The 23,949-nt window shown below is 35.8% G+C and overlaps 3 protein-coding genes and 1 non-coding gene across 5 annotated transcripts; 1 reads left to right on the top strand and 3 right to left on the bottom strand.

Annotated features, from left to right (window-relative positions):
* Positions 1-572: 572 nt before the first annotated feature.
* Positions 573-5,752, bottom strand: LOC143447073 (TAF6-like RNA polymerase II p300/CBP-associated factor-associated factor 65 kDa subunit 6L). The gene is made up of 2 exons (XM_076947004.1): positions 4,523-5,752; positions 573-1,769 (listed from the first exon to the last, which is right to left on the bottom strand). The coding sequence occupies exons 1-2, from the start codon at positions 4,962-4,964 to the stop codon at positions 640-642; spliced, it is 1,572 nt and encodes a 523-aa protein (XP_076803119.1). The 5' UTR covers positions 4,965-5,752; the 3' UTR covers positions 573-639.
* A 2,167-nt stretch (positions 5,753-7,919) lies between these two features.
* Positions 7,920-12,883, bottom strand: LOC143445715 (GPI ethanolamine phosphate transferase 3, catalytic subunit-like). Its single transcript, XM_076944998.1, has 14 exons — positions 12,503-12,883; positions 12,176-12,379; positions 11,947-12,099; positions 11,749-11,864; positions 11,508-11,647; positions 11,320-11,434; positions 10,326-11,202; positions 9,926-10,103; positions 9,719-9,843; positions 9,460-9,605; positions 9,058-9,235; positions 8,644-8,846; positions 8,347-8,549; positions 7,920-8,263 (listed from the first exon to the last, which is right to left on the bottom strand). Exons 1-14 carry the CDS (start codon positions 12,874-12,876, stop codon positions 8,069-8,071), a joined length of 3,207 nt encoding a protein of 1,068 aa, XP_076801113.1. The 5' UTR covers positions 12,877-12,883; the 3' UTR covers positions 7,920-8,068.
* Positions 12,884-12,926: 43 nt separating this feature from the next.
* Positions 12,927-19,270, bottom strand: LOC143445716 (inhibitor of growth protein 3-like). 2 transcript variants are annotated; one of them, XM_076944999.1, is made up of 6 exons: positions 18,839-19,270; positions 15,492-15,598; positions 15,111-15,260; positions 14,844-15,020; positions 14,502-14,772; positions 12,927-14,204 (listed from the first exon to the last, which is right to left on the bottom strand). In XM_076944999.1, the coding sequence occupies exons 1-6, from the start codon at positions 18,843-18,845 to the stop codon at positions 13,579-13,581; spliced, it is 1,338 nt and encodes a 445-aa protein (XP_076801114.1). In that variant the 5' UTR covers positions 18,846-19,270; the 3' UTR covers positions 12,927-13,578. The 2 variants fall into 2 exon arrangements, with proteins under 2 accessions (XP_076801114.1, XP_076801115.1); XM_076945000.1 differs by having other exon boundaries at positions 18,844-19,270.
* Positions 19,271-22,696: 3,426 nt separating this feature from the next.
* On the top strand, positions 22,697-22,770 carry Trnan-guu (transfer RNA asparagine (anticodon GUU)). The gene has a single exon. It is a non-coding gene; the product is annotated as a tRNA-Asn (tRNA).
* The last annotated feature ends 1,179 nt before the right edge of the window (positions 22,771-23,949 follow it).

Genomic DNA, 23,949 nt, shown 5'->3' with positions numbered 1-23,949 from the left:
GCTTATTAACTACAGTCTTAAGACGGCAATGCACACATCCAACAAGCTACTTTATGTAACCTATGCTCTAACTATAATTTAGTTTGATAATATAAGTTCAATCACACCCGCTATTTGTCTGGCCAACACTGAGCAATGAACTCCATAGGGTTGATATGCGCAGTTAGCAATGTCATTTAGCCTTGTGTGCATGAACGACGGTTGAAGTGTGGGTTATACCGTTAAACGACCAATTAAATTATTGTCCCTACGCTAATTAATTATTCTAAACTACGTTAGCAAGAAGATGTAATCTGAGGTAACCAGGATAGCTGGTCAGCCACGTGCCTAAATGTTATAGGCTACTTGTTAAACGGTCCACATACAATTTATCTTTACTTCTGATTAAACAACGTACTGTTATGAAATATATTTATACGCTTATTACTTGGAAATCGCATTAAAGGTAAAATATTGTACTATACTGTATAACGATCCGTGTAAACTCTGCGGTTCTGTCATTAAGTACTAATGATTTATACAGTAGAACTATACATGGATGACTATCCGTTCATTAACAAAGCAATCGCAAATCAGCATAGAATACGTCTTTGTAATATTCTAAATTAGACACGTAAATTCGACACAAAACAAAAAACGTTAAAACAAGAATGAAAAAGTGTTGGAAGTGGTTGTTTGTTTACAAAATGTCACCGTCCTCACAATATCATATTGCCAGTTACTGGAAGATTGCAAATTATTACCAGCAATAGATACCAAACGTCTTCGACGAGTGTTTGTAGGCAACGCCTTACCATAGTTTATTTTAATGCATCCATGACGTTTGGCTCTAAAAGAGCTCTGAAAAACATCGGACATCGATTGTACATGTCGGCTCCGTGTCGAAGGCCGAAACCGAGAAACTAACTGGTAGGCAACTTTGGATAACGACGGTTTGTCAAAGACCGATGGGACGAGGTGACACACTTTGCGTTTGATCTCAAATTTATGAAGTGGTAGTCGCACTACAAATGCGTCACCTAATAGCTCGTTTACTTCTGAGCTAAGGTTAGGAACTTCGTAAACGTTTGCGTCAAAGCGCCTGCAATGCAGAAGTTCAAAGCAACGCACGATGGCGCCATACACCTTGTAGCCATCCTCTTTAAGATGTGTTACGGGAGCGGAAACATCTATTACAGGCTGCAAGTAAGTGGAAATATACTTTTCCCACACTGGAAGTAGTTTTATGGCGACGGTCGTGCCCAGTGCTGCGATACAGACCAGCGCACCATAATGAGAGCATAAGGGCTTGGTTGAATCTGACAGCACGTTCACAAGAGCATCAAAAAGATGCTCCATTAACATGTCCGTTTTACAAGGATAACTGTAAACAATTTTGGCAAGTAAACGAGCGCCATAGTCTCTCAATACCCAGTGGTCGTTTAGCGGGTTCATGGAGGCAGCCAGTGGTTCAACCACGCAATACAGCACGGATGTCATCAACGGTTTGAGATATAACTGTAATGATATGTATGAGTTTGAGCAGAGTGCATTGATGGTTTGCAACATCCACATGAGCTTGTTAAGGTTGTGGCTGATAAGATTAGCCTGTGAAAAGAAATCCACAAAATAGGGCACAAGATGGCCAATTCGTGGATTGCTGCTGATATCCTTCAGCATTTCTTGAAACAGAGGCTTATTGTCACTTAATATGCATTCCACTGTTGTACTGTAGTACATCGTATATTCTTCACTAGTTCTTTGCTCAAGGCTAGCTGGATGAGTTGTTTCTATATTGAAAACAAAATCAGCATGTAAATAATAAAACAATGTACAACTGGGCATGAAAGAGTATATACAACATTCATCACAGGCTTTTGGTTGGTTACTTGGTAGTTAAAAGAAAATTCAGCAAGTAAAACAATTAAATGAAATAAATGTGAATGACCCCATTACTGCAAAATGAAATTTAATCTAATACACAACATTTATATTAACAAATGTCATGTCCTATATTAACGGGTGAATATAAAGTTTGATGTTTTCAAAAATAAGTGACTTTGCAAGCATTTTTGTATAAGTGTATAAGTAATATACACTTATATAAGTGACTTTGCAAGCATTTTTGCTAGAGGTTTAGGGAACTAAATTTTCAAGACATCATGACATCTGTACGTTTTGGGTAAAATCATACTAGTGTCATTCCACCTCAACTTACCTAAGTTGAACGTATCTTGACATTTGAATTCTCAGAATTTTAACATATTGTTAACATCAATAGGCTAAGCAAATTATTATGAAAATTATTAACGTGGTTTTCAAGATAAAATTGCCAGAACTAAAAAAACTTGGGGTATAAATGCTGTCTTATGGCATACTGAATTTATGAAAAACTTCTCTTCATTTTAAGTCAAAAACATCATTTTCAGTTGAAGAATTGTGATAAACTTGGCACAATTTTTCTTTAGAAAGTATAACTGGTACCTAACAAAATCAAAATATTAAAAGTGTGAAAACTTGACCATTATGAAACATACTGTAATGACCTCAATCACATTCCTTGAAAATATTGCACCATATTTATTTGATGTTTTAGAAGTTTGAGCAGTTACTGTCTTCAAACAGAAATTTTTTTTTGAAAAATATTGGTCTTGAAACCTGTCGCCTATCAGTGTATGAGTAGGCAATTGTTTGTATGCCAGACTGGAAAATATGGCAGTATTAAAAAAAAAATGTGTGCAAAAAGCAGAAACAAAACTTTGACAAGACAAACTGCCTTGATGCCTTAATTAACTTATTTATTATTTTAAATCCGTGTTTAAACAACAAAGTTCATCTTTTTTGCTTAATACTATAAATCGGACTAAAATTAATGTGCATGTGAATCTAGTGCGTGCACGACAGTTTGCATTACAGTTTGTATGCATGTTTAAATGAAAAAAAAGGAGTTCTGGACTCAGGCAAACTGCTGGTAGGCTGACACCTGATTGACCATACCAATGCCAATCTTATACGTTAATTTATATCATTTTGTGAAAGTTGTATTATATTTAGATTGTTGACTTTTATTGCTGAATAAATCCTGAGAAACAATGTTTGATCAAGTATTTACCATAATCAAAACACATGAACAATGATCGAGATTAGTAACATGTGGTTATATCGCACAAAGCCAAAAGCAGCAACTACATACCAGTACTATTAGAAAAAGTTGTGTGGATTGCATGTAACCTGTCCATGATAAGCATTTAATATCAAGTAAAAAATGTTCATCACTTGACAAAATGAATAAATAACTTTCCATTTTTTTGTAAATCTATGTATATCTATATCTGTAATTTACTCGGTCAACCACAAACCAGAAAGACTTTTCAACGGGGACGTCTTGGGACGACAAGTTTTCACTGAAGGTAGAACTCAACACCGTACCAGTTATAACACATTTCGATTTTCAATTAAACCCCGGGGGCCGTATCAGGGGTGAAAAACCGGTCTCAAGCTCTTTCTACTAAACCAGTTTTTCAAGAAAAGCTGGGAAAAGAGCAGTGTACACGTGAAGCATAAATGCTGAAACTAGCCTTAAACTTGTTTAACTTTTCACGATTACTGGAGGTAGGCCAGATCAATTTCGACGGTTAAAATATTCTTCTCTCCAACTGTGTAATTGCCTTTCTTTTAACTACAGCGATAAGCAAAGAAATCGAACATTTACAAACCTAGCTACTGCCAACAAAGCAAAACAAGGTAGCCAACATCGTTACATTATTAAGCATTTAGACACAACAAAGCAATAGTGATGTCATAAACATGAACCGTACTTGAAATACACTGGGATTACACTGCTGGTAGCCTATTAGAGGCTAATATAATGTCAATTGTAGTTTAGGAATTGGACACAAACTCGATTAAGTTAAACGAACATTTAGAGCATTACTTTTTATGATGGGTTACTTAGCAGATAAACAGGATTCAAATATATCAACCACATTATTGCAATAATGGGAGGAGTTGTGGGTAATAATGTAACAACTTTGTTATGTTACATTGATTAAAGTAATTTCACTATGTCGTGTTGTCATGTAAAGACATCACAACGAGTAAAAAGATACAACACACTTCATGTGGAGTAGTTGTAAACGGCTGAATCAATAAAAATAAATAAAATCACCCGGATTTAATAAGGCAATTCGAAAAGGACTTCTTAATCTGAGAAAACTTGCCATCCAGAGGATGGCAACTCTAGTTGTGTATAAGCTGCTTTGTTCTCATTTTTTGATAATAATATTTTCATTTAAAAAGAATACTTTGTATTCTTTTTCTTGCCTGATTTCCATATAGACTATATGAAGGTACATTTATACATATATATGTCTTCTGTTAGCATTGCAAAATTATTTATCTGGACCAAAATTGAAAAATGTCCCAATTGCACATTACACTTAATAGTTTGGATTCACTATAACGTGTCAGCAAAAAATCAAACATGTCAGATTACAGTAGAAGCACGCAGACGTAACATTAAAATCAAAGAAAAATTATTCACCTTGCAAGCTGTCATTCTGTGGATTGACTGCTGGATCATCTGTTGACAACCATTCTGTGCTGAGAGATGCTGGTTTAAGTTGGGAAGGTTCCATTTGATCAAGTGCTAATTGCTGGAGATCAACCACTGGGTCTGGTATCACATACATTTGTTCAATAACCCTGAAATCAGTTGAATCAGGTGCACCTTTTATAAGTTGGATATTACTCCATCTCATAGCACGATCTATGTCAGAAGCTTTGAGTTTTCCACGTCTACTGTGGCGCATGAATTCACAACTTTTTGAAGTTATTTCACGCAATCGATAACTGATATCTTCTCCGAGTTTCTGCAGAATACTTTCTGGTAAGTTCGAAATTCCAATAGACTCGGCATAATTTTGAATAGATGATGGGGAAAATATAGCAAATTTTCTTTCATCAGAAGGACTGCTTGAGCTCATTTTGTTATGTTTTTAATTACATTGATCAAACATCAAGAACTGAAAATGTTAGGCTTTTTGGAATATTATAACTCCCAAAAAAACAGCTAAATTATTATATCCGTCACCCTGAAAACCTGTCAATCAATGAAAAATTTAACCAGCCCAATTAAATTCTGAAAGGATTTCTAGTGCAACTCGTCAAACTCAATCCTTTCTAGGTCTATGGATGCATGGTTGTGCATTTCTGCTCTAAACTTGAGGGCCATTTCTACCTCTGTCGAGTAAGCTTACATAGGCCTGATTGGAAAGTTTGCTGGTTTTGGATGAGAAATCTCTCGCACAACAAGATGAAACAATAGCCATTACATGCACGATTAACTTTTATCCCGCACTTGGCAAACTTTTCAATCTGGTAGGCTACACAGCTAAAACCATATGTAAAAAACTTGGACTATTCAACTGATAAACAACAAAGTGTCGTTAGGATTATGACAACTTGGACGGAGTTTAAGGCCACCGGTACATCCACTTGTATACTAGAGTCTAGTAACTAGACCCTTCTTGTTGGTGGATTTTATGACGTTTATTGCACTGAACCAGCTCGCTCGTTCTCAGACTGGGCTAGCTTAAATAAACGTGAACTCCGTGCTATCAGTGGTCCACACCAACACCAGACGCCACTCACACCAGTAACAAAACAACTCATATCCAAGATTTGAAAGATTAGGCTACATTTGTACGTAGTAGGCTATCTTTGATACAGAATACTTCAATACTAGAATGCGGTCACATAATAATCCAGGTCAAAATTGGGGGATTACCAGAAAGCGGGACTGCCAAATAAATCCGCATTTGTAAAAATTGTGTTCGGTGTCGGACGATCACTAGCACGCATGGGCGGAAATCCTGGGGGGGACATCCCCCAAACATTTTTGTTGGGGTGGACATAATGTAATTTCCCCCTAATATTTACCTTATTGGACAGGATTTGGAAGTTGAAACATAAGCATATTGCAAATTACGATTTATTTCTTTACAGTGCAATACGTGTAGCAAAACAAGTCAGCAAAATAATTGCATTTGCGCGACTATGTATTTCATGATCAAGTTCTCCGTTGACGTCTCGCATTGTTCCGAACTAAGGAATATGTTATTGTAATAACATTAAAATACTATTGTTGCCACCAGTAATACTGTATATAGTTATACACGATACTACATCAACCTACATCAGAGCTCTACTTCACCTATTTTTTCTCAATTATTAAAATCATCCCGAAGATATCAGCCACCTACCCATATAAAGAAAACAAAACGTCGATGCCTTCACAAATGGTTGGAAATGTATCCATGGTTGCACTATAATTCCGAAGTTAACGGTGTTCTGTGCTTTTCCTGTTCAAAAGCCAATGACTTGGGTTTGCCCACAGCAGCGATGTACTGGACCATCTGAAGATTTTTATACTTTATGTGCTGAGGATTATTACAGAATTGTTTACTTTGAATTCAACGACAGTGTTGTCTGCTATTTTCAGAATCGGTATGGTGAAAATGCGGGATTGCGCCAATATGGACAACTTGAAGAAATATTAGTCTCAGGTGTTGTCAGTTCAGAATGTCGTTGCCAGATACCCTGAGTTAGATCTGTTAAAGTTGGCAGGGGCTTGGGGGACTTTTTCTGATAACATTGCACCATATATTGCAATGCATTTTCCAACTCGTTGACGTTTATGAATATATAACTTGTAAATAATAACTTGTTACACATGGTCAAGGTTAACATAATTTTTATGAATAAAATCAATCAACTGAATCCATGTGATAGCCTGCTGCACTTTTGGCTCGGCAGTGGAAAAGGCATATCAGTACGTGGATTAACGATAATAATTTTTCTCTATTTTAGCCAGCACCCTCCACCGGCTATAGTTTTCTGGACGAATAGTTTTTGTTTGTGAAAATTAAAACGTGTTGTTATTTTAGGGTATTTTTACTACTTTGCATACTAATCAAGGAAACCTCTTTACTAGGCCGTACAAACCCTTATCTGGTCAGCGTATGGCTCACAGGCAGCAATTGGATATAGTCGATCTATGACTTTTCTATGTTGTCAAATGCTTCATTGTGTCTGCGAATGCAAACATCTTGTTCCCACGGACCACGTGTTAGCCTAATGTTTTAGCGGTATTATACTGCTTTGCAAACAAACCGAAATTTAATGATATTTGTATTGTCTTTTTTCTTTTTCTTTGAAAGAGGTAGTGATGTAATATAATTAAAATTGGTAAACGGAGTAAAACTATTTCAATATGGATAGTAAACCGTTGCTGTTAGTTCACCAGAACAAAACTAATTTTTTTACACTACGTTTTTTATTTTTGCGCTTTTGTTTTTGACTGCATCCAACAAGAAAGAGTGCTACCTAACTGCAGTACATTGAACAAAAACAACCAAGATTTCTGGGACACATAACAAGAAAGTTTGGAAAACTTATGCCTAAGTGCTCGCTTGTAATATGAAAAACGTGCTCGTGGTAGACAACGGGTGACAATTTCTAAGACACAAAAACACGGGAAAAACTTTCGAATGCGGCACCAACTTTGCAAAATGCCAAATCGGCCATGACGTTGATGATGAGCCATGAACAAACCTTTTCGCAAATGTTTCTGTTTAGTTCCTGCTTTGAAATAAGTTGTTTGAAAAATACTACACTCATTTTTAAGAATTTATACGCCGTTGAAAGAAGTGTTTTTTCACTATCATATCTTCAAGAACGGTTAATTAATTATTGATCTCCGTAAAAACCCTATCACAAACATTTAAAACCTCCAAATTATTGCTGCGTGACGGTAGAGTTGGTTGTGAGGAACAGTCACCAAGACAAATGGGTTTTCGAGAAAGTGCATTTCCTTACTAGGGTCGACCCCACGTGAGCCTAAGGGCTAAACCTTTTCTCTTTACATACATACATACATGTTAAAAGTTTAAAGAATTTATTTCCCACGGTCAAATTTCATTAATAACACACAAAACCCCACAAATGCATTTTGTGCAAAGCACCGTAAAAATTTGGACAGAAATCTATACTATTACTGTATTCTTGTGGCCAAACAGGTGGCTTATTCTCATTTTCGCTTGCGCAATTTTTTAAGCCATCCTTCCAGGGATTGGGCAATTACAACAAGAAAAAAGTACGTGAGTATGCTTGATCCACAAGTGACTATAAAGGATAGTGTCTCGTATATGAAGCGAGGGGCAAATATCTGCCACACCATCAAGTGGCGACGATGGAGAAAAGCGGCGCACATGCATCCTAGGACCTAAAAATGTTCCATAAATTTTGAAATTTTAGTAATTAACAGCATATTGATAGCTACTCACTTGGCTTTAAATCTAATCTCACCTTCAAAGCTTGCAAAACCAAATATTTCAAAAACAAGTCTGTTAAATTATGCCATGAACCATCTGACTGGAGAAAATCCACTTCGTTACCAAACTCTTCTATTTCTTCGTTAGATAACTTCTTTTGAGCAAGAATTGAACGATAAGATTGTCGCAAAAGCTTTCTTCTACAGAATGGCCAAAGAATAACCAATGGAAGAAAAGCTGAAAAACGAAAACAAACATCATATCAAAATATCAGGTTTCCTATTTACATGGAAAGCTCATATGAATGAGAAACTGCTTCATTACTACTCACTGGCATGTAAAATCTGAGATGCAAAAATGTTACTTCCAATCATAACAGCAGGTAAGCTGATAGTAGGATGGCTGCCTCGAAATCCAACGAATGCTGCATTCCAAGGAATAGAGGACAGGGAAGCCTGATGTCCAGTGGCAAACCACCAGAAAGTCGATGAAAGACTCCACAAGCTGACAGCATTCCAAGAAACCTTTGTGGTTCTGGCACGCACAAAATAACAATAGTTATAAACATGTAACAGAGCAAGTATTGTTTACGTAGTATATGTTAATGGCTTGCCCAAGTGTTTATGTTTGAACAGGTAAGACATACAATTGTATATATTTGTCAAAGATACAATACACCATCGATCCATTTCAAATATTCTAGGTGTAAGGTGTGTCTATTTTCAAGGCACTCGTTTGAACTTACATGGATGCAGATGACAAGATTTCCAGGATAAGCCAAGTAATCAGGCAAAATAGGACCAGCACAGGAGCATACTTTGCTTCCAACAACAACGCAAGCATCAATATAAAAACCTCACCCAAACCAAGAACTGCTGCTGATGCAACTGTGAAGAGACCAAATACAGCAGGTGGATCTTTCCCTGCATAATTTGTGCAAGAAATATTTATTGCCAAAATACAAGCAAAAAGTAACAAAATAGACGAAAATTATTGTGCAAGGAAAATGCCTTAAGTTGTCAGTAGCAGATAAAATACATGTGCAAGTGCAATAACTACAATGTGACACCATTGCAGTACAGAAAAGAAGAATAACTAATTAAGCATCAAAAATGCTTCAATGCATCGTACATCTGCTACCACAAACCTTTTCTTTCTTCAGATTTTGGCCTTGATGAGGTTTTATTGTTTTGTTCATCTTCTTCCTCAACCTTCTTGAGAAGTTGCTGATAATGACGAGCTGCAGCATCATGAGCTGGTAAGACCGAATGCTCATCTCTGTACCTCCCGTATCTACATTCATCAGTGTCTTGTTTAATATTAATATTCAGGCTATATTGGTAATGACATAATGGGTAAATCCTTATGAAAAATCACATGAGACTTGTAAGTCTATTTTGTTTTACCTGTCTTTATAAGTCAGGTGCACTGACAATGGTGAAAGCCACCATAATAAGAAAGACAACAGCAAGAGACAATAGGCACAACGAGGCAAAAATGTCACATAAAATGTTGGCAATGCATCCAATTCCTGCAAATCAAAAACCGTAAAACAAATAAAACAAACTGCATATTCGGTATATAAATTAAAGCTTTCTAGACATAACAAATACCTTAGCTGCTAGAGTTTGGAGTTGCCAATGACCAATTATGCAAACAGTTGCTAATGGTATAAGCCTAGTGGAACAGAGAACAGCTGCAGAGTATGGATTCCATAAATTCGCTTCTCTTTTCAAGAAATGCCAAAATAGAAATACAAGCACTATGAGAGATCCACCAGACAAAAAAAGGCTGAAAGAAAGAATGCCATATCAAGAAATACAGAAAGTTCAAAATCTAACCAAATAGGATCTGTATAAAACACAGCACCAGCCATTAATTAGGGTGGGTTTGTGTTGATATTAACATTAGCCAGAGTTGGTGTGACCTGGGGTTAACTAGGGAACTAATTATTACGGTTTCATATTTAAATGATTCAACGCCAGTCACAAAATTACAGAATGCATACAATACCATATTGTGCTGTCACTGAAATCCATGACTTCATCAATGTAATATATTGGGTGTTCTTGAAGTTCTTCTGATGACTTGTTCAAAACTGAATGCACGTTTATATTAAAGCACCAAAATTGCTCAGGTCGGCAAATTCGAAAGAGAAAGGCGAAGCGCAGGAGCATAAATAAAAATACGAGGAAAACAAAACAGCGAACTGCTGGGTGTCGGAATACCAATTTCACCCTGTGTTTCCAGGTTGCTTTTCTTACAACTGAACTAAATCTATAGTCATAGTAATTATAATGAAGATCGCACAATGATGTTATGGAATAAAACGCCAAAACTGACATGCATAAATACATCGATATTGCATCTTCACTCAAAACGAAACTATTTGAAGTATACAGCAGTGGAAACAAAACACTGACAGCAGCTGGAAATGTCATGAAATCGCTTAAAATTAGACTAACAAACCGCTTCAAACAAATAATGAGGCTTAAGGATAAAAAACACATGCCCATAAAAATATTGCCTATACAATATAAGACAAAGGAAGCACACAGTGCCAGCATAACAGTGATTGTAGTTTTCGATGAAAGGTTTTTATCCAAGAGGCAAGCACACAAGATTGTGAAGAAGCAAATCCCATGTACCATTGAGTTTAAGTCAAATTGTGCCCACAGATGTTTGCATAACAGCCTGGCATTTTGCAAAATGCCTTGAATCTTTTCTATATTTTCCAAATTGTTTTGCTTAAGCTTTGCAAATGACTCCATGATTTGATTGAATTCTGGGGATACTAGATTTTCAAAGGATTGATTATAAACCCGGAGATAGTTTTCAACCTGCTTCGCATTCACATACAAAGCTTCACTTAAGGAATCTGAGGTTGAACCTGCAAAATGTCACTTTAATCAAAATAGGTAACAAAATAGAGAAACATCAAGAAACAACTAAGCAACCACAATATCATTGCTATCTACAATTGTGCTGCATGATTACGAAAACTCACTTTTATCTGTTGCAAACTGTTCAGTAGATGGGATTAGATCTGGTATTATGGTACCCAAATTAGAAAAGGGTATCGGCACCCCCAGCAGCACAGATATCGTAGGAACAAGATCAATCTGATAAATGTAAAAATAAATAAAGGTCAAATAAATTTTTCACTGTTTTGAATAAAGCCCAAATTTTAATGACCTGTTGAATTAAATCTGCATAACAGCTGTTTTGGTTCTTCAACTGCCTTCGTGAAAATTTCCCTCCAGGATGAAAAGCAAAGAGGGCAGAGTCGACTTCCTCCAGGGTCTCGCCACCATGGTCTCCAGTCTGAGTCATTCCTGTGTCAAGATGATTGACAAACGTCACTCAAAATTTTCTCATCTTAAACATACTGGACGTACATTATGAAGATGTTGAAAATTACAGTAAAACTACCAACCATGATCTCCCATCACTATAAGAAGTGTGTCATCCCCCATATTATTTACAACTGTTCTAATCATCTTATCCATTTCTTCTAATTTTGCCGACATTTCAGAGTGTAAAGGTCCATATCTGAGAAAAAAACTTAAGGCTTGATATTTTGTTAAATTTACTTTTTAATCCATCATCCATCAACAAGGTTTGTTATCATTACCTATGTCCACAGTGATCAACTCCTATAAAATGGGCAATTAACATGTTCCAATTGTCTTTTTGCAGTTCTGAAACAAGGTGTTCCTGAATTCCATCGTCTACAAGGTGTAAATTTTTAACATCGAATGAGGGAAATGCAAACGATGTTGCAAACCTTGAAACAAAAAAATATAACAAATTCAAAATTGTAACTATTTACTTCCACAAAAAGTTAATAAACAATAACTTACCTTCCTGGAAATAATTTAAGCCAAGTGTCATCACCGAAGAATGTAATATTTCGATTGCTTGATTCCACGAATTGGTCAATAAAGTTGTCTTCAGTAATTTCTGCACTGTCAAAATTATTACTAACATCTATGAATGTTGGAAAACTACCGGTAGTGAGACCTTTGATTCTTTGCATAGTTGTTGTTGGAGCGTCAGCTCGAAACCTAGACAAAATGTTTGTTATCTCAATACTCGAAAAAAAGGACTTTTACGCATTAGCCAATTGCATTCTTACAAAACTAAGTAAAAAATATTTTATTTTAAATGCAGTTGCAGTATTAATTCACCTGAATAGGCGAGTGCTAGAACATCCGTGCTTTTTTGCCAATTCATGGAAGATACTTAAACGATTTGTGTATGGAAGAATCTTAGAAGTGTTATCATCATAATTGGCAAAGTCAAATCGAAGAGCGTCAATCAAAATAACAACAAATTTTGTGTAAACTTTCGAAATTCGTGGTACGGTCCAACAGGTGTTTTTATCCGTGTTATTCCAAAGAATTGAATTTTTGCTTTTGGAACAGCTACTTCTAACATCAATTTCATGTCTGCTTAAAAGAAATCCACTCGTGAACAAGTATGTCCCAGTTGTGAAAATAGCAACCACTGCTAGTAGGAGAATCACGTATTTCCCAATACCATACACTGCACCAGACAACATAGCTGTAGCAAACTACTACATGTTAAAATATATCCCTATTAACTTGAAAACTACAAAACATTAGATGACAAGTTGTATGCTCTTTTATCAAATTTTTAGCTACAAAGTGTTAGGCAACCTGATGTAAAGTGTTGTTACTCGATTTTCATTGCTTGATCAAAATTCAAGGTGTTATTTAATATCATACTAACAAGATCACAGAAAAAAAAACACCATCAAGATTTATGAATGTTAAAAATTTGCAGAAATCGGCCAACACAGAACAATTGGTCTTCACAAAATTTAAGGGCAAAATGCATAGATAGTAAAACTACAAAAAAATGGTCCTAGTTTGATACTACTTAAGAAATCAATAAAAAATAAAAATGTAAACAAACAGCTTTAAACAAGGTTAAATTGATTTCAGTAACATTCTGTTGGCATTTTGAGTTAAACCTCAGCTATGAGCAGAATATTGAAAACTGAAACAACAATTACATTTTGTCTGTATTAGATAAATTCTTGTTTTGAAAACATTCATTAAACTTTTTATGTGAGGAACAGTAGGAATAACATGATATGCATGAAAAACACGAGTAACTTCAAAAACAATTTTTGGCAATTACAAACATTCCAATTACATACAATTAAACATACCTACATTAAACTTCGTAAATAAAAATGTTCAAGTTTGTGAAAAGTTTGCACATCTCAAAGAAAAATCTATCTTTGCTTACGCCTTTTCATAGCTTGAGTGCATTGGGGGCAATACCATTTTCCCTTAGGGGCTTCAGAAAGTTCAACACAGCCATAATGGAACCACTCTATGGGACACTTGTCATTATCACATCCCACCATTTCACCATACGACACTTGATTGCAAATGCAATACCGTGGTTCATTCGGATCATAATTCCATTCAACGGTTGAATTTTCATTGTTGGCATCTCCACCTACAGTTTCTTCAGAGATATCAGCAGAATTTGGATTGGAAGGAAGATGATCTTTTTTCCTCTGCTCGAGCCTTGCTTCTGCCTGCATCCGTTCCTGAACCCAAGCAGCAGCTTTTGAAGTTTGTTTTTTGGTTCTTGATGGCCGATGGAGTGCAGAAGGTGTTGAACTAAGGCTTGAATCACTGACATGTTCTCCACTTGTGTCCAAAGAGTCCAAATTAATACCGTCTAGTTCGTGAACACGCATAACTGTTTCAGAGTTTCGACAGTTTTCATTAGTACTTTTGTTGCTTGAAATCTGTCGGTTGATTTGTGATTGTGAGGCATTGGCATGTATAACTTTTTGTTCTTGTACATCTAATAATGAGTTCGTTTTCACCTCAACAGCTGTGTCTTCTGCAAATGCAGAAAATAAAATAAATTAGGTTACAGCAGTGAAGTGTGTTTTATTTATTATTCGTTGGAGAGTCTATAAGGTCTAAACGTACGCATGTCACGTCACATTTATTTTACAAACATCCCACAACATACGCTTAAGAATAAATCATGGAACTAAATCCAAATAAGTTAAGTAATGTAAAATATTATATAATAGATAACCAAATGCTAGCACACCTAAATTTTGGCCTAAGCAGTCAGCGCAGATGAATGAACGCCCGCTCAGTACTTTCTTTCCTATTTGAAGTCACTTACCTTCAACAAAATCCAGCTGATTAGGAAGCATAATCGATGAAGTATTTACATCAGTATCAGCCGGCCATGAATGAAGGGAATTGTCACTATAGTTTGACAAAGTATTATTATCTGAGGGCTGCAACTGACTGCGGAATTCCACCTCAGATATTAACTCAGTTTTCAAAAGTTTTTCTGGTGGTGGGCCGTCGCCGTTGTTTGTGACCAGTGACACAATTGAACTACTGCTGGATGATGGATGCAAACTTTGCCTTCTCCTTTCTCTGCTTGACTATGAAAATCATAATCGGAAACAAATTACGACGACATCCTGGTTATTAAGCAAATTAAAACTTTACTAACATGTCCACCAGATCTTTGTTGGGAGGTTGGGTTATCCAGTTCCAGAGAGCGCTGCTCTAAAATTTCAGTAATTCCAGCATTATCAGCCTCCAGTTCCATCTTAAACTTGGACAGCTCCTGGTCAAGTTTGCGTAAATGTCGATCCACCAAGTCATATATTTGATTTGCAAGCTGGACCTATTAGGTAATTACAAGAGGAAGGAGTGGTTGGTTAAATGACAGTAATATCACTAATTGTGAAGTTAATTCATGTTAGTAGCTTTCAACCTTTTCGTCAGCATCTTCAAGAGTTTTATAATATTCTGACCGTATTTCTTCATACACTTGATCTGCACCGGGAAACTTGCCTTTTTTCAGCATACATTTATTGAAAAGCTGTTTGACTTTACCATCAAGAGAGTCAGCGCTATTTTGAACCTGAGATAACAAATTAGATTTATATGTACAGTAACAAAATTATTTTTATTATACAAGTTTATTTGCTATTTAGACTACAAAAAATAATTATAAAGACAAAGCGAGTAGTTGTTTAAACGTTATGAGTCCTCCTTAATAAAGCCTGCACTTTTCAAAGATTTTAGGAATCTGGTGGTTGGTGAGAAGCAGCTGGGACAACTTATAAGTTATAACAGTAGTAAAACACTTCACCTGTAAATCCATTTCTCTCATGTCAGTAAATCTTTCACGAAGATCAGAAGGCAGATGCTCTATCAGTTCCAGATAATCTTCCAAATACAGCATTTTAAAGCTTTGCTCTAAAAAAATTTCTAATTTTAAAATGAAACTATCTCTGCATTCTACTGAGAAAAACAACAACCAAAAATATAAGAGATAAGTTGTGGTTAAGTTGTTAGCAAAAATTTATGTGAATTAGATTTGGAGCAGGATATAATATTAAAACTGTAGAAAACATTATATTACATTTATAGTAATGTAAATGGTGACTTAGACTAATTCTACTGTACCCCAGTTTAAATGCATAATAATAATAATACAGTAAAATTTTCCGAAGTCGCCACCTCAAGGGAATATATGAAATGGCGACTTAAGCAAACAACACATTAATATGCACAGACCTACACAAACTTGTAAACCCTCTATTTTATAAATCTTTACTATCTGAGAAATAAAAAATGTAAAAAAGGAGCAGTTCTTGGGTGGCTGTACAATAGCGTAATGTCCATTTAATCTCTCAAGATGCAATATTGTCCAGAACTAGAATGATTTTCTGTTGCTCTTTCGCAACTCACAGATAAAGGCAGTGTTAAACGACAAAATAATGTGTCCATAAATGCACATTGTGATGTACAATAGAGTGATATTGGATCGCTAACAATGGTAGACAGCTTAGCAAAACAACTATTAGTGCAGTCGTAGCAGATAAAAAGTTTAAATGTAATCAAGCAGACCAAATTGTTGAGATGTCTGACTAATAAATTTTAAATGTTCTAATTTTATCTCACTCATAAGCTCTATAATTTAGTTACTCATAATTACCACTTCTATGTCAATAGAAGAAAAGTGCACATTCTTATGTCCATAACAGCATCCAACCACTTTTTAACTAAATACAATCGCAACGAGATAAACCATCGCCTTGTTATGACGTGATATCAACATGCTTCGTTACTTTGCTATTATTTTATTCTTTGCCACTTCAACACTCTGTCACGCTCTTTTTAATGGCAGTCTTATTCTTGGGAGCTATATTTGTAAAACTGAATTTGGTTTGTGATAACTGCGCAATGTATATATTACGAATGAGCTTGCCTCGATCATGGTCTGACGCGAGGGTAAGTGTGAAAATGCCAAACTTGCACAACCAAACAGCATTGCTAAGAATAACTGAAAATCAGAGAGATGAATTTAATCGGCACCGTGTTCGTCATCTGCACTAAATTTTTTCTATACGCACTAGTCCGTACAGTCTCACAGGCTGAAAAAAAATGATTTATACAAAGATGATTAATTTTTCAGAAATAGATACGTTTTTGCTGCATACTTAAAACTCTATTTTTTGTTGTTACAAATGTCAAAACAAGACTAAAATCTTTTTATACTTTGATATGAGTAATTAAAATCTTTGAGTCAAATCAATTCAATGACTTGAGTCATTACAGCACTGTTTTTAACAATGGCAAAGCGGCTAATGCACCATTAGAATCAACGTAATGTAACAAATAGATTTGGTACCATTATCAAGTACTGTAATCACTATGTTTCTGCCCATATCTACATTAATGTTTTTCTCTTTTCCGATTCTGTTTTTTTTTGTGTTGATTTGCTTTTTTATCTATTTTCGGACTTACAACAATGCTAATCATCTTCACAAAGAATACAGCTTCGTATTTCTAGCTTAGGAGCAAAGTGTTGGGAAGAGCAAGTTATACAAAACAAAACGACTACAGCAAGATTTAATGCAACCATTTACAGAGTTACGATGTTTCGAGTAATACCGGTAACTGTACTGATTGTAATAGCAAACAAAACAGTTCTACTGTTTTCGATAAATAGTGCAACAGTTTGATACGCCTTAAATTTTTACATTTACTCTGACTCAGTCTTTTTGCTTTTAATAGTTTGTTCCACATAACTTGATTTTACTTTTTAAAATCGTAACTTTAATGGTTCCAAATAAAAATTTCACATAAAATCTAAAAATGGCGACATGTGCAAGTGTAGGAGAAATTTTATACAGTCATTTTAGGAAAAGTGGGTTGGCCAGTTAGGTACATGAAACCTCGTACACCAAAATTACATTAAAGTAGTCTACTAGTAATCAATGGTTTTCATACAAAGCACAGTAAAATTCATTTTCTTAAAGTGTATATATTTGCCAGCTCTAAAATGCAGTGGCCAGAATGCCAGACTTGATGTGCAACAGGGCTACGCCATCATTGTAATGCTCTTAGTAAAGGCATTTACGCTGCTTGCTGCTGTTCACATTTGGCCTTTGGTAGTTTAAACCTGACATAACGTACGTCAAGTGAAACTTTCATGTAATGTTTCAAAACTATGTTATTTCGATTTCTGAACTCGGGCTGGACCACAAAAAAATGTACACAAACTAGTTCGTCAACAGAAGCTGGAGTGATGAGAATCAAAGCCAGGGTGTAGGCGACGTGACTTGCAGTTATGCGGCGTAAATTCGGTTTGACCTCAGTGTGGCAAATACATGTCTTGGTGCAACCGTATTGGCATAGAACGTCTTTTCGGTAAACGCATCACAAGGAATGGTCTCTACCATCATTGTCAAATTAATTTCAGTCTGAGGATGCCGAGGTTTAGATTCTCATACCAAAAAATGTACTTGCCAATGGATGTCTATTTTATTTTAGATATGTATTTACTTATGTTTGTTCAATTCACTCAACTGGAAAGTGTAGCAGTGTTGGACAAAAAAACAAGTGTGTAAGGACACAATTTTGAATTTTTGGCATGAGGGCGTGCACTAAAACCTTAAAAATCTTTATTTATTTACCGGTACTATAAATCGGCGTTTAAGCAACCAACTTTTCCTGTGTTTTTTATTATAAATTGCCCTGAACATGTGATAGCCTAGTTCGGCGTGAACGATGAGTCTCGTTTGTGCATGTGTTACACTTTTTGATAAGGAGGGTACCATCATTAACACATACTTCTTTCCAAAAATCTAAACTAAGTTAAGGTATGATTTGTTACATTTTGAGTCATACAAACTACTGTTTGTCTGTATTTTTGTGTTGTATTGTTTATTTTTCACCATTAACTGTATGAAGCAAAAGTTACGATGCTAACCGTTGTAGTTATAGCACAATCAAACCCATGCTCACAAACAATTAACGAGCATGAAACAAGTGGTAAAGCCCAAGGGCTTAAAACATGTAAGATAGCAATAATACAATTGTGTTATATGATGGTAGATTAGCATGGCCACCAAACCCACAAAATAGTTCCTAAGTTTCACAACTTACACCAAAAATTACAAATGATGAAAATGTCAAAAACAAAAGTACCCCACATCAAATTCTAAAGTTAGTTGTTTCTTCCTTCTTTTTGGTCATGTTCTGGTCTCGCAAAATTCATCACTTTCATAGCTTCTTGTTTGGTTAGTTCTGTTTTCATAAATAACCGATACGTTTCCTATTTTCAGATTCGAAAAGCTGTATTTGTTTCTAAATTTTGCTGCTATTTATAAAGTTAATTCGTTTTATAACTATTTCTATTGTGGTCAGCCTAATTTTATTGAGAGTGACTGTGCTAACTTGTTGTTAGCCTAGGGTTAACGTTGTCAGAAGGAAGGCTATGTAAAAAGTTGATTGTGGTTACCAGTAGCCTACCGGTATATAACATTTTTATTGGAGTTTAAATTTGAACATATAACCTACTGTAGGCCTACAAGCTAAGGTTAGGTCTGTAGGATTGGATGACTAGGCCTATGTTACAAATTATAACATTGAAGTTAGGTAACAAGAAACTGTGAAAAATAGCTTGTAACGCACAATTTCTTTCAGCGAAATAAGCTAGTGGCAGCCAATTTTATTTTGTTGTTTTCTGTGCTGAATTTTTAGAAGTCCCGACGAGCCAAGGTTCCCGACTGGAAAGTACAGCAGTTTCCAACGAGACCTCGTGCGTGTATAATTTATACAATGCTGCTACAATAATAGAAGGATAGCACGGCCACCAAACCTATGCGGGAAATACGTCTGACGGAATGATCATTTTCAACCAGGTCCCAGAACCCACCAAACATCTACCTACTCGCGGTACGCATAAATCAAATCATTAAACTGAAACATAATGATTACTACACTGGGAGGAAATTCGCTGATGTGCAAAAATGCTGCCCGAGCGCCGTTAAATACCGTTGTTGTCAGTGACCATACCGCGCCTTGGTATTGGAGTGGTTAGCGGGGGACGGGTGAGGAGTTATTGGCTTGGTAGCACAGACGAGTGATTAGAGAGTGCTTCCCTCGCCAAAACAGCGACCGGTATTGTTCCGTATCCCGTATTCTTCAGTACAAACTGCGGCTCATCGACCTTTTGTTTGTGGCTGTTCAATGTCCCTATTTAATAGTGAACAGTTGCTACCTAACAATGAAACTTAGTTTTATTTTGTAGCGTTTTTAGAACTATAGTAAGTACGATTTTAAGTTAGTATACTTAAATACACTACAAAATGAAGAAGGTGGCATCAACAAATAATAGAAAACGAAATATATTAGATGAAAATCGAGGTTTTAACTCGTACAATAACTTAGTACGAAAACGTTCAATAAGCGGATATAGGCCTACAACATTTTAAAATTGTAGGCCTACATCATAAATAACTCACTTTTATATGTATAAATGTGAGATTTACATTTCATTTCGAGGCCTTCTAAAGCTGTTTTTGTGACATAAATCCCAAAATTTTTGCAGTTGGTGACAGGTGGGTAAATGCTTGAATTGTAGCTTCAGATTTTTAAAACGTCTGGCCGCCCCTTGGCTTAAACGCAATCCTAAATACACATTCATGATTAAAATACCTTGAAAGCGTGTATGCAAAAAGTGTGTCATGGGTTTCGTGGAATTACATTTAGTTTATCTTCTAATATCAAACACTCAGGCACAAGTCTTGATATTTGGTCAATAAATGACTTGTTATCTCTGGAAACCAACATGTTTTTGCACAGATACATCATTAAAAACTTGCCATTTGTATTTGACAACTTCTTTGAAGTTAAGAAAAACATTCACTCAATTGGCACAAGAAGCAGAAATAAACTGTATTTGCCATTAACTTGTGGCGGTCGTGATAATAAATTGTAATAAGTTATATAATTGGCATTTTAATAAGCAATTGTGTGTTCTCCAGTTAGATGCAATTGAATATTTAAACAGGTGTATTATTCTTGGTTAATCTGTTATTCAAACATTGTAACGCTAAACCGACATACTGACCTATAGTTGAAGTGTTTCAAGTAGCATTGCGTTTCACAGGGTAAAGTTTGATGGTACTTGGGTGTAAAGCTTCGATAACGTAGAATAATGTAGGTATTACATATGTTACACGTGGTGTGAGGCAAGCAACTTGTATGTCGCTGATTGGCTGAGATATAGCGATATAAAAGCTTAGGCTTAGTTAAAACTCTCTCTTCGTTCCAGTTTTGTCTGTTTTGCCCTTCTGGCTCGCTCATTATTCAATTGAAGTGAATGCTCTATTCAGATGTGAAATGGTGATGAAATTGTTTCTGATGTGACTACGACTATATTTCGGACAATATAACAATTTAGACTTCATGAATGTTGTGCTGATTTAAAGAAACAATTAGAGAAAGCATACGCAACGGAGTCAAAGACAAAATAGTCTAGGTCTCTAGGAGTTCTAAAAGAAAGACTAGAAGCCTTTGGCTTTAGGCCAACATAGAACAATCCAATCTTCACACCACAAACTACTGCAGCCAAAGCACTACACAGCAGACAATAAAATTTTGTGGTGTTAAATTTTGGAATGTTTTGCCTGAACCAATACAAGAGATAAATACATCATCATAAATTTTCATGTGTTTTAAAATGTCACCAATAACTACAATCATAAACCTAAACATATTTTTTTGTTTATTTATTAGCCTGCACAATATTGTTTTTATATTCTAATATAGCAAATATATTGGCTTACAAGTCTGCATTAGCGCACTCTTTTTGAACGTAGTCTACCGAGTTTTCCTCAGCTTTTCTTGCCTGGTTTCATTCATCAGAACTTCATAGAAGCCAGTTGGGAAGAAACCATTTGTCTTCACTAGCTGGCGCGGCAATTACATTATCATCAGCAAAATTTGACATGACCATCATATCAAGTCTTCCTCATTGCTGGTTCTTTATGTTCTAAATCAAAAATCTCTTACAAGACGTTCTTTGGGTAAAATCAACAACAAGCATTGCTTTTTTTCTTTTATTGTAGCCCACACGGTAATATGTTCTTGTAACATGTATATAACCAAAAATTATAGGTTGTAGTAAATGTTGGAATCTTTTGTAGTTCTTCGATTGGTATTGAGTTAGACTTATAGTTTATGGTTATAGTTTGAGTTATTCTGGCTATATTCAATGAGTCTCATATCTAAATCGTGAAATCGGTCGTGAAATCTTCTGCAGCCAGAATTACGTTGTTAATATCGGTGTTTTTAATGTTAGGGACCATATCGTCTATATTACCCAATACCGGTACCGTACTTGTTTCGTCGTTTGTAAATTTTTGAAACTTAGGAACTATTTTCTGGGGTTGGTGGCCATGCTAATCTACCATCGTATAGCACAATTGTATAATTGCTATCTTGCATGTTTTAAGCCCTTGGGCTTTGCCACTTGTTTCATGCTCGTTAATTGGTTGTGAGCATGGGTTTGATTGTGCTATACCTACAACGGTTAGCATCGTAACTTTCGCTCCGCACAGTTAATGGTGAAAAATAAACAATACAATACAAAAATATGAATACGCAATTGATGGTGGGGCGTTAAATTTTTTTGAAAACAAAAGTGGGGCCTGGAACCAAAAACATTGAGAAACACTGGTTTACAGTATTTGAATTAAAACCACAAACAGATTTAATGGCTCTCTGGTCTCTTCCATCTGTAGTTGTTGGAATCTGGCTCTTCCGTTGCACAAGTTTGTCCACAGTTAAGGGTGGACAAGTTAACCCGAGCCGACAAGTTAAGGGTTAATCGATCTGTTACAGTATGACTGAACGATATGCAAAACAACTCTTTACTTGTGTGTGGAATCCATCAAAGTTTATTTTACATTAAACGGCAGTATTACACCAAAAATACTTTGACACAGCGTTTTCGGTTGAGCGCAATATAATGCCCTTTTCGAGACTGTGCTTGCAACCGTCTCTGTGGCGCAATCGGTTAGCGCGTTCGGCTGTTAACCGAAAGGTTGGTGGTTCGAGCCCACCCAGGGACGGATCGTTCTTTTTCTAAAAATGCGGTTTGAATTTTGCTTATGCGCGTACCGTTTGGTAATGGTAACCACGTCTGCTTTTGGAGTACCATCAGCTTCGGTTGCGAATTGCAATACTAAATTACAATTCATTGGAATGCAATTAAACTTAGATTTGGCTAATGGAAATAGGCTGCCACTACGCGCTTAGATGGAGCAGGCAAATATGCCGTCAAGAATCATATAAAGAATTATTGCTCAACATGCATTGATTTAAATCACGAGGAAAACTTTAAAACTTTACGCAAATGCAAAACAGATTACGAAAGCCAGAATCACGAAGCACTTCTTATTTAGTAATTAAATCCAACCCTTAATAAATAAGCCTGTATAGGAAAATGGCTAACGGCTAACTGTTTTTATTAAATGTGTATAATTAATCTGTCTATCCCACGCCCGTTATTACTTGTGTTTCGCTATTTCCACCGTTATCCGATCAGTCAATGCTATTTTTTGCACCTTGTCTTTCAAAACGTCTGCTATCACCACAGCTTGTTATTTTGGACAATGCCTTTGGACCTATTAATTATATCGTTAACTGTGTCGTCTTGTCTGTAAGCTTTAAATTTTGCGTCCTTTTTTCGGAGTTGTCATAAATATTTACACAACTTTGATTTTAACATTTACGTCTGTTTTCTACTCTGATGAAGGACATATGTTCTTGTCCGAAACATGTTAGTTCTCGTACATTGTCAATGAATTATGTTTCCTGCGCTAGTTGCTTTGTTTGCCACTTTGTGGTGTTTTAAATCGACTTCTACTTTTCACACGTTAAGTCAAATGTTATAACATAGTAACCTGAACCTAACCTACTAAGTACTCAGCATAAGTACTTGAGTACTTTATTGTAATATAAAAACTACAAAATAATTTATTAATTCCTTTATTCATACACATAGTAGGAAAATATAACGATCAAATTGTAAAATTGTCAAAAAACTTCGGATAAATGACTGGTCACAACGGACTGTAACGGAATATTTAAGAAGGATTAATTAGTATGCAATAACAAATTAACAATAAACATTAGCAAACAAGTACCATTGCAAGTATTATAAAAAAAATCAAGTACACTCGATTACTGGAAAATTAGTACTCGAGTATGCTTTCCGAGAAGGTTACCACAAAAATGGTAGGCCTACT

Source organism: Clavelina lepadiformis, chromosome 2 (assembly GCF_947623445.1).
Source record: "Clavelina lepadiformis chromosome 2, kaClaLepa1.1, whole genome shotgun sequence".
Classification (NCBI taxonomy): domain Eukaryota; kingdom Metazoa; phylum Chordata; class Ascidiacea; order Aplousobranchia; family Clavelinidae; genus Clavelina; species Clavelina lepadiformis.
This window is presented reverse-complemented; position numbering and strand designations above follow the sequence as displayed.

Excerpts from the sequence above, each read along its gene's own strand:
- LOC143447073 (XM_076947004.1), bottom strand. The coding sequence starts at position 4,964 with ATGAGCTCAAGCAGTCCTTCTGATGAAAGAAAATTTGCTATATTTTCC. Across the intron at positions 1,770-4,522 it reads ACAGAATGACAGCTTGCAAG|AAACAACTCATCCAGCTAGC; the intron begins GTGAATAATTTT and ends TTTTCAATATAG.
- LOC143445715 (XM_076944998.1), bottom strand. The coding sequence starts at position 12,876 with ATGTTGTCTGGTGCAGTGTATGGTATTGGGAAATACGTGATTCTCCTA. Across the intron at positions 12,380-12,502 it reads TCTAGCACTCGCCTATTCAG|GTTTCGAGCTGACGCTCCAA; the intron begins GTGAATTAATAC and ends CATTTTGTCTAG. Across the intron at positions 9,236-9,459 it reads AAAATCTGAAGAAAGAAAAG|GGAAAGATCCACCTGCTGTA; the intron begins GTTTGTGGTAGC and ends CAAATTATGCAG.
- LOC143445716 (XM_076944999.1), bottom strand. Across the intron at positions 15,021-15,110 it reads TTGAAGATGCTGACGAAAAG|GTCCAGCTTGCAAATCAAAT; the intron begins GTTGAAAGCTAC and ends ATTACCTAATAG. Across the intron at positions 14,773-14,843 it reads AACAAAGATCTGGTGGACAT|TCAAGCAGAGAAAGGAGAAG; the intron begins GTTAGTAAAGTT and ends TGATTTTCATAG.